The 9,171-nt window shown below is 59.4% G+C and overlaps 2 protein-coding genes across 2 annotated transcripts in view; both read right to left on the bottom strand.

The window, feature by feature from the left end:
• UQCRC1 (ubiquinol-cytochrome c reductase core protein 1) overlaps positions 1-2,411 on the bottom strand; it is a 7,429-nt gene extending 5,018 nt beyond the window's left edge. Inside the window, exons 1-4 of the mRNA XM_074914603.1 lie at positions 2,285-2,411; positions 1,630-1,770; positions 1,060-1,146; positions 6-88 (exon numbers count right to left, since the gene is read on the bottom strand). Coding sequence (XP_074770704.1) covers positions 6-88; positions 1,060-1,146; positions 1,630-1,770; positions 2,285-2,356 — 383 coding nt within the window. The 5' untranslated portion in view covers positions 2,357-2,411. The remainder of the gene's footprint in view (positions 1-5; positions 89-1,059; positions 1,147-1,629; positions 1,771-2,284) is intronic.
• A 426-nt stretch (positions 2,412-2,837) lies between these two features.
• SLC26A6 (solute carrier family 26 member 6) lies at positions 2,838-8,421 on the bottom strand. The gene is made up of 18 exons (XM_074914604.1): positions 8,294-8,421; positions 7,834-7,973; positions 7,618-7,728; positions 7,168-7,340; positions 6,909-7,073; positions 6,628-6,780; positions 6,373-6,455; positions 6,131-6,278; positions 5,910-6,023; positions 5,726-5,803; positions 5,489-5,584; positions 5,259-5,365; positions 5,101-5,170; positions 4,834-4,926; positions 4,617-4,721; positions 3,898-4,074; positions 3,719-3,773; positions 2,838-3,418 (listed from the first exon to the last, which is right to left on the bottom strand). Exons 1-18 carry the CDS (start codon positions 8,419-8,421, stop codon positions 2,838-2,840), a joined length of 2,577 nt encoding a protein of 858 aa, XP_074770705.1.
• Between the last annotated feature and the right edge of the window lie 750 nt (positions 8,422-9,171).

Raw genomic sequence — 9,171 nt, forward strand, 5'->3', positions numbered from 1 at the left:
TTTGCTCACGTGAGGTGTACCCATTTAGGTGAGCACCCATACTCTCCACCTCCTTCTCAAAGGCAGCGCAAGGACGCTTCTTTGTGCCCTAAAAGAAAACAGATAAACACAATTATTCCCTCTCAGGCAGAGCAAAAGTAAGGAAAAGAACAATAAAAACCTAAAACAATAAAGCCTGTCACATGATTCATAAAAGCCAGGAGCAAGTGCAAGAAGCAAGAGATTTAAAACTTGGCTTGTTTATTCTAGCTAAATGATGGTTGAGGTGTATTTTGAAATACAAATAAGAACTCAGCAGAGAAGGAGAAGACCTATGCTAAGAGACAACAGTGTCTGACAATCACATTCATGGAAGTAAACCAAGAACAAGCCTAAATCAAAAATAAGAGGTTTCTAGCTATCCAAGCAGCAATATTCAGAAGCAGCCAGAACAGGAGTAGAAAACTACTTTTACAACAGAGCTCGTCTCTTAAGGAGCAAGCCAGATGCTGCGCTGCCTACAAAAGCACAGGCTGGACTCAAGTCAACAAGTCCCAGGCTTAGATGCCTTCTGCCCTAGGGCTGTTCAGCAGACACACTGCTATAAAAGTAAGGGCCTCTAAACTTTGCCGGTCCACTAAGAAAACCAAAGAAAAATAAATGGTTACAAGAAATGCTGCTTTGAGGTCTGCCTGTTAACCTGAAAAAACATGCTTCATAATATAGTCCTGTATGTGCGCTACACAGTGACTCAGGGATTGGAACCACAGCATCAAAGACTCAGTCTCACTTGTTACTGACACCTTTTTTTCCTTTAAGAGGAGAAATACCAACCAGAAAGTGAGAGTTGCCTTAATTTGTGCATGCTTGCAAGTTGCCACAGATTCAAAGTGCACCATACAGGCTAGGTACATTCTGAAGTTTATTTTTATACTATGTGCAAGGACTCCAGGACTCAGATGACCTGATTTACACTCTCTTTTAACAGCTACAACCTTTGAAGTGAGAGTGCAATATATAAATGAATATTTAGAACAGCTCTCCACGCAGTCCTGTACCAGACCTACCATACCTCCTTACCTTAAAGGCCAGATGTTCCAGGAAGTAACCGGCTCCGTTGTTCTTCTTGTTTTCATGGCGGCTCCCCACCCCGATCCACACACCCACCTAATAGCAAAAGCATCAAGTACACATATTGAAAAAAGAAAACAAACAGCATGCTTAAGCCTCATGCCACAAAGGTAACAGCAGGGACAAGAAGGCTGCTCCACAGACACTGCACTAGTAGCACCAAAATAAGAGCAAGCACAAGCAGCTGTTTCCCGTACACATTTTGGCTTTTTATACAGCAGCTTTGCAAAAGCCTTTGCTAGTTTTTCCAGATGTATAACTACTACTAGTCACTTAATGCTTACACAAAAACAGTAAGGCTGAGAAAACTTGTAAAGCATGATCGCTCTACTACAGACTCATACAATGCCAGGCTAGGCCTTCTACTGTTACATTAATCCCACCAGTGAACAAAGAGAACTGGTAGGGTTTCTGTCAAAAACTTCAGTTCTAATGGGGGTTTGTCCTTTTTGGAAGACCAGCTACAAACAAGGCAAGGCTGACCATTTCAAGTAAGCCCTTAACCTGTCTTAAACTTACCGTACACGTTGGCTGATTGGACTCCTCTGAAGCTACTCGGAGACCGTTGTCTAGAGTGGTGACCTGGGTCTCAGGGATATTATGGAGTGTCTGGGCATAGGTGGCAGCACCTCGGTTCCTTGTCAAAGTCAATAAAGCTGCCTAAAAAAATAAAGGCTGTCATCACTATTAACCAGCAACGCGAGTCTGCAGACCTCCAGAATGCAGACTGCTGGGCAGAAATCTGATCAAAGCCAGGCCAGACAACCTCTTTCACGTTTATACTGAGATGTTCCTGCTATTTGTGAACCGGTGAGCTGGAAACCCTCCACAGTGCCAAAGGTTTCGAGCAGGCCGAAAACCCCAGGGAAGAGTCCTACCAACCGGTCAAAGCCCAGAACCGGAGCAGAAGAGGGGAGCGGCCAGCAGGGCCCCACAAGCCCCGTAATGGGTGAAGGCCGCCGCTGCCCCCCGCCTGGCCCAGCCCCTCTCCAGAGACAGGAGGTTTCCATGGCGATCGCCGCCCGCCCCGCACCGGCCGCAGCATCCCCGTGACCTTCCCAGCCGGCAGCCTGGGCCCGACAGCCCCACGGCACCGCAGAGCCTCCCGCTCCCCTTGCCGGCCTCCCCCCGGCCCACCTCGCCACTGCCCCCGCCGCCGGCCGCGGTGACTCACGGAGGGGCGCGGGCCCCACAGCAGGGCCCGCCCGGCCGCGCACCCCGCCCGGCACACAGAGGAAGCCGCCATCTCGTCCCTGTCGCCGCCGACCGAGCGGGCCGCAGTGCGCCTGCGCGGCCGGGCGGGGCCCTGCGGGCGGGGATGCGCATGCGCACGAGGCCGAGCGTCCGTCGGGCTCTGCGGTGCGCATGCGCACTTGGGGCGGGCCGCGCGGCAGGAGGGAGCCCATGCGCGAGCCCGTGCGGGGCTGCGGCGGCGCCCCCTGGTGGCGGGAGGGGGCGCCCCGGGGGATGGGGGGGGTCCCGGGGGATGGGGGTCCCGAGGGGGACTCCCCGCCCGTACTACTCCTTCGGCCGCAGCCCGACGGGCCCGGAGCGGGTCGAGGGGAAAAGTGGCAGGAAAGGACCAGAGGGAGGGGGGTGGCGGGCCAGCCTGCCCGTGCCGAGGGCCAGGCCCGGGCCTGGCCGCACAGTGCCCGCCAGTGCCAGGGTGCAGCCAGGCGGCCCTGCCAGAGGTCACCTTTATTGAGGAAACTGCATTAAAATGAAGCCTAAAAAACGCTACACCCTTTTAGATGCGACGCCAACCCGCTGCTGAGAGAAGCCCCCCCCGAGGCGGTGTCCGGGGGCCCCTCTGCCACCCCCCAAACCAGGGCCCGGCCCGGCAGGACAGGCCCGTGCTGGGGCTGGGCGGGGGCACCCAGCGGGTGTCTTGGCGTGGTGGCCGCAGCAGCTCCATCACAGGGGGAGCCCACGGCCAGGCCAGGGCCCCAGCTCTGAGTCCGGAGGGGCCGGTGGAGGTCCAAGGCCTCTGGGCCCTGGGGTGGGTGAGCTGGTGCCATCAGGGTGGCAAATCCCTCCTCACCCACCCGGCTCCTCAGGGAGACGTCTTCCTCTTGCAGGGCTACATTCTGGTGCTGACATCCACCTAAGGGGGACAGACGGGGAGGGGTTGGCTTGGCTGCACCCCCTCCATCACAGTGATGGGGACGGCGAGACTGGGTGCATACCGTGGCCCGGCGTTGCTCCCCGCTGATGTGCACCACAGCGTCGTGCACCGAGGGGAAGAAGCAGTGCTTGGTGATGGCCGTGCTGAAGAAGTTGCCCCGCTCCAGCTGGGCGAGGACGGGCACTGTGTGGATGGAGAAACATCTGAAGCTACAGCACCTGGCTGAGCCCACCCACTTCCCCCAGAGCAGCCTCACTCCCCCTGCGCTGCAGGGGACACCAGAACCATCACCAGGGATGCGGCTGCCTCACTGGGGGCTGCGGGGGCTCATACTGGGTCCATGGAACAGTCTGCAGCACCTGTCCCCTGGGGAGACCCTGGGGATGAGGACACCATGGAGGGAGCCCAAGGCCAGCAGCTCTGTCCCGAAGGGGTGGGCATGCCTGGCTGGGGCTGATGGCTCTGCAGAGCCTCCCTCCTCACCTGGGCAGCCAGCAATAAAAACGTCCACTTCTATCTCATGGAAATCCCTGAATATCTGCAAACGGCAGAAAAAGTTTCATTCATGAAGAGGGACAGGCAGCAGCCATCTGGCCACCTGGCAGCGCCCTGGGGATGCCCTTGGCAAGGCTGCCAGCCCGTCAGCTTCCCTGGCCCCTTACGTTCTTCAGGATCTTGATGGAGACGGTGTCCACGAAGCTGACGGGGCTGAAGTCCAAGATGATGGCGTGGAAGCCAGGCTGGGGCAGCCCCAGGGTGTGCAGGGTGGGCTCTGAGGGTGTGCCGCCCTCTGCCCCACTCAGCTCGATCACCGCCACGCCTGGACCATTGTGCCCATCCTCCATGTCCTGGGGGAGGGAAGGAGAGCTGGCTGTGCTGCACAGGGGCTGGCAGCACCCCTGGCTGGGCAGTGTGTGTCGTTCCCCCCTGGGCTCACCTTGCCGTACAGCACAGTGGGGCTTGGCGAGGCTCTTTGACTGCGTTAGGGCATGGGCAGTGGGTGACCCTGGGAGTGGTGCCTTGCTCACACTTTGACTCACTTTTGGGCTCTTTCCAGATGCATCAAGACCCACCCCTCACCCCAGTGACTCTTCAGAGCCAGGTCAGCCTTTGCTCTTGCTCTTAATTCTGATTAACTCACCAAATGGCTAATGACTCACTGGCTCCACCACCTAATCATTAACAGCCCGGCTTTCCCCACTGACCTTGGGTGTGATGCTATGGGCCAGCTCTGCCCCCCTGCCCCTTCTCACCCAGTGTCCCCAGACTGAACCAGGAGCCCCGCAGGCCACTGAGCCCGGCAAATGCACGGACAGGAGGGCTGGGGCCAGGCCTCAGGTACGGAGTGGCCCCCAAGGGGTCCCTGGGGGCAGGGAAGCACCTTTTTCCTCTTTGCCTTCTCCTTCTCCACTTTCTTCTGCTGTTTCTTCAACTTCTTAAGGGCCTTCTTCTTCTTCTGAATGAGACGGTCCACGTTGATGCCGCTCTGCAAAACAATGCAGCTCTCTGTGTCCCCAGATACCCCACTGCCACCCCAGTGCTGGGGGTGTGGGGGGGCATGGGGAGCACCGGGGTGGGGGGCCTGGTGGCTTTTCTACCTTCTTCTTCAGAGCCTCGGCGTACAGCTCCACATTGGCAAAATAGAGGGTAGAGGAGGAGCGGAAGATCTTCACACCAGGGACCTCCTGTGCCTGGGGGCAGATAAGAAGGGTACTACCCCAGGGACAGAGCCCCCTGTTCCCCTTCAGTCCCTCCCCCAAAATGCCCCCCACTCCTTTCTCTAGCAAACAGCCCTTGAGGGGTGCTTTGAACTGCCCCCCCCCCACCATTGCAGGCAGCCCTTCTCCCACCACCAGTGCTGTTACCATCTGGTATTCAGCCACGTCCCTGTAGACATTGGTGTCGGAGATGCGCCCCAGGATGGAGTAGTGGGGGCTGCGGGGAGCAGAACAAGGGACTGAGGTCACCATGGGCTTCCCCTGCCCTTGGGACATGACACCAGCCCCAGCCCTGGGGTACTCACAGCTGAGTACGGAAGATAACAGTGAGCAGCCCAAAGGCCACCGAGGCCCCCAGGCCGATGTCCAAGTTCAGCAGGAGGGTGGCCACAAATGTCACAATCCAGACCATCTGGAAGAGGGGACACAGTCAGCTGCAGCAAGGCCTCCCCACCAGCACCTTCAAGCCTCAGGGAGGTTGGAGAAATCTTCTCCAGGGACAAGAGCAAAGCCCTGGGGTTGATTAGTGCCTCACCAGGTCCACCCTGTTGGACTTCCAGAGCATGCGGAGATCATCGAACTGCTTGAACATGCCCTTGAGGTTGACAATGATGATGGCAGCCAAGATGGCCTAGGAGAGAAGTCCCTGCAGCTATGAGGATGCTGAGGGCAGGTCTGGGGAGGGCCCTTGGCTGTTCTCCTGCCACACCACCTTGCCATGGGATGGGTGCAAGGGTGGCATGTGACATGGAGTCTGTGGGACCAGATGTACCTTGGGCAGGTCCCGGAAGAGCTCTCCGATCTTCAGGATGGTCACCAGGATGACCAGGGATGAGATGACACCGGCTACCTGAGAGGAAGGAGAGTGGGAGGTGATAGGTGAGTCCCACATTGCTCTCTGCAGTCCTTGCCCCCGGTCCAGCCCTGTGGAGGGAGGCAGTGCTGCCCAGGCCCACCTGGCTGTTGCCCCCTGTGCTCTCCTGCACCAGACTTCGTGACATGGAGCAGCTGATGGCGAAACACTGGAAGAAGCCCCCCAGGAAGTTAGAGAGGCCCAGCGCGATCAGCTCCTGCAGGGACAGAGAGGTGGTGGGGGAGCATCATGCCTTCCCCTGGCTGCAAGATGTACAAGCTTGGTTTTCACCCAGCGAAGGGGCCCTGCATGTCAGAGCATCACCTGGTTGCTGTCCACTTTGTAGCCGTGCTTCAGGGCAAAGATCTTGCCCAGGGAGATGCAGATGGCGTAGCCCACCACGGCAATGGCAAAGGCATTACCCACCACCTGCCCAAAGTAGCTGACATTAGGGACCACGGGCGGCTTCAACCTACAGCCGAGACAGGGAGACGGGGCTCAAAAGGGGAGCCCATGGGCAGCGTGGTGCCCCAGTGCAGCCACCCTCACCGCCCGGCCCTGCTCACCCGCTGGGGATGTTGCCCACCACGGAGATGCCAAACTTGGCTTTCAGGTTGACACCATAGGAGATGCCGGTGGAGACGATGATCTGGGGGAGGATGGCTGGGGTGAGGCAGGGTCTTCCTGCACAGGGACCATGGTGGAGGAGGAGGGGATGCATGCCCTGGACCTGCACTTGCCAAGGCACCCCATCCCACACCTCCCCACCCTGGAGGGGACAGGGCTACATCTGCACAGGGAGCGGGGACAGTTCTGTGTACCGTGATAAGCTCGATGGGGATGGGCATGGGCAGCTTGGCAGCAAACTTGTGGTTGAGCTCTTTCACGATGAAGATGGCCACCATGGCAATGATGGCTGTCACCAGGGTGCCCACGTTGGTCTCTGGCAGCTTCCGGCAGATCTCAATGAAGGTCTAGGGGACACAGGAGGAGGGGACAGGCTCTGGAAAGCAGATGCCTCCCTGGCAGGTTTTTGGGAGCCTCTATGTGCCCCACAAGTGAGTGCCTGGGGGGTCCTGGGCAGCAGGGAGGCCCCACTCACCATGAACATTGAAAGCGGCCCTGAGTACTCGCCCACGGAGACCCCAAAGACATTCTTGAGCTGTGAGACGAGGACATGCACAGAGGCAGCAGTGGTATAGCCACGCACCAGCGGGTCCGAGAGGTAGGTCACCACAAAGCCGAACTGCAGGAGGCCCAGGGCCACCTGGAAGGAGAGGTGGCAGAAGTGACCCACAGCTTGTGGCCCTGGGACACCATGGCTCCCCATTCCCTGCCAGGCTAGGCTGAATCCCCCTTACCTGGAAGATGCCCGTCAGGACAGTGATGGTGGCCACCAGCTCCACCCTGGCAGCGTCCCGCTGTGCCTCATTGACTGTTGTATTGCTGCCATTGACAGACTCCAGGAAGTTCTCACTGGGCAGCAGGGAGTCTGTCAAACTCCCGATCATGACGGAGATGACGGCAAAGGGGCCTGAGAACAGGCAGGGTGTGGGCAGGGAGCCCGAGGTCAGCACCAGGACCTCTCTGAGGTTCACAGGCACCTGTTCCCTTGGGTCAGCTTCAAAGTGCACCCACTGTGCTTTGGCTCTGGTTTGGACAAGCACTTTCTTGGTGAGGTAAAGTAAAGGCACGAAAGGTCCTCCCCCAACCACTGATGCGGAAATTCTGTGCTGTAGATGAAGACTTGCACCTCTCATCCTTGCTCCCTCCCCACCATCCCCATGGGACCATGTGGCCCCTCAGCTCACCCACGGAGTTGTGCCTGGATGTCCCAAAGAAGAAATAGAGGAAGACGGGGTAAAAAGAGGAATAGAGGCCGGTGACAGGCGGCAGCCCAGCCAGCAGCGCGTAGGCAAGCCCTGGACATGGTGTAGAAGGGAGACACATCACAGATGGCCGAGCCCTGGCACCCCCCCCCCCCACCTGCAGGAAGCCCCCGGCAGCCTGGACATGGCATCACTCACCCTGGGGCAGGTGCATGATGCCCACACTGAAGCCCGAGACAATGTCCCCCAGGAGCCAGTCCTTGACTGGGTAGCGGGGCAGCCAGTGCAGGAAGGGAAGGAACCGGAAGAGCAGGGACTTGGCGGTGGAGGCCGAGCATCTGGCGGGGAAGGAGCAGGAGCCAGGACTGAGCACAAGCACCGGAGCTTGGGGACATCAGTGGGGGGTGGGTGGGGTTCCATGGGAAGAAATGGGTCCCATGGGATCCTTGGTCCAGCCACTGGAGACAGGTGTCCCTCCAGGCAAGAGGACACAGTGGGGACATGGGTGTTTGGGCTTGGGGGAACCAACCCCCAGGTCTGCACTGTGTCTGCCACAGGGCTTAGGACAGCCAGGGCCAGGCTCTCCGTGGCAGTGGGACTGGTGTTCACAGTGCCTGGTGGGGTCCAGGCACATCCCCCCTGGCCAGTGCAGTCCTACCTGGTCTTGCGGAGACAGCCACGCAGTGAGGGCTCGGCGGGAGGTTTCCGCTGGGCCACCTCCTCCAGGTCAGCCTCACTCAGCACCTCGCGGGGCGCCCGGTGGCTCAGCGCCATCTCGGCCACCATGGCTGCCCAGCCGTCCCACGTACCAGCTCACTGCAGGGGGGTGAAGGACAGCTCAGCCATGTCCCCGCAGCTGGGGGCACCCAGCACCCTACCCACCCCGCAGCCCCTCCTGCAGACCTGCCCGCCCCACAGAGCCATCCCATCCCAGCCAGGTGTGCAAAATTGGGCCCAGGGCCAGCAGTGAGCTGAGTTTTGGGAGTCCTGAAGCAGCAGCAGCAGCAGCTCATGATGGAAAGCGTCAGGCAGCCGGTGTGTGGGCAGGGAGGGAGCTAAGGCCTTGGTGATCAGCGCTGCCCGCTCCTGCCCCGTGCTGGCCCCATCCGCCCCGCTGGGGTACATGGGTGGGGGCTGCCAGCAGAGCTGCCCCGGGGGGGCTCCCCCTCTGCCTGCCCACGCAGGACCCACCTCAGTGCCAACCACTCTCCTCCTCCACATACCGCAGCGCAGCCAGGGCAGCAGGCCAGCGCAGCCACCGAGCAAAGCCCCAGCCACCCCACAACCCCATCTGCAGACTTTGTCCCTTTACACATGAGGGGAGCAGGAATGTCAACGCCCGGCAAGCGTCACAGGCTCACCATCTCTCCACCAGCGCCCTCCCCAGCCCCCCTGCACTGCAGAGAAGAGGGTGAGCCCGTGGGCATGGAGAAGCAGGGCTGGGCTGGGGGCTCTCCCTTCACAAGGCTGGAACGGTGGGACCAAGGTGTCTCTGTACAGATCCACCCGGCTGGTGGCCCTGGCTGGGTCCCGAGA

The sequence above is a fragment of the Athene noctua genome, chromosome 10 (genome assembly GCF_965140245.1).
Source record: "Athene noctua chromosome 10, bAthNoc1.hap1.1, whole genome shotgun sequence".
NCBI classification, from domain to species: Eukaryota; Metazoa; Chordata; class Aves; order Strigiformes; family Strigidae; genus Athene; species Athene noctua.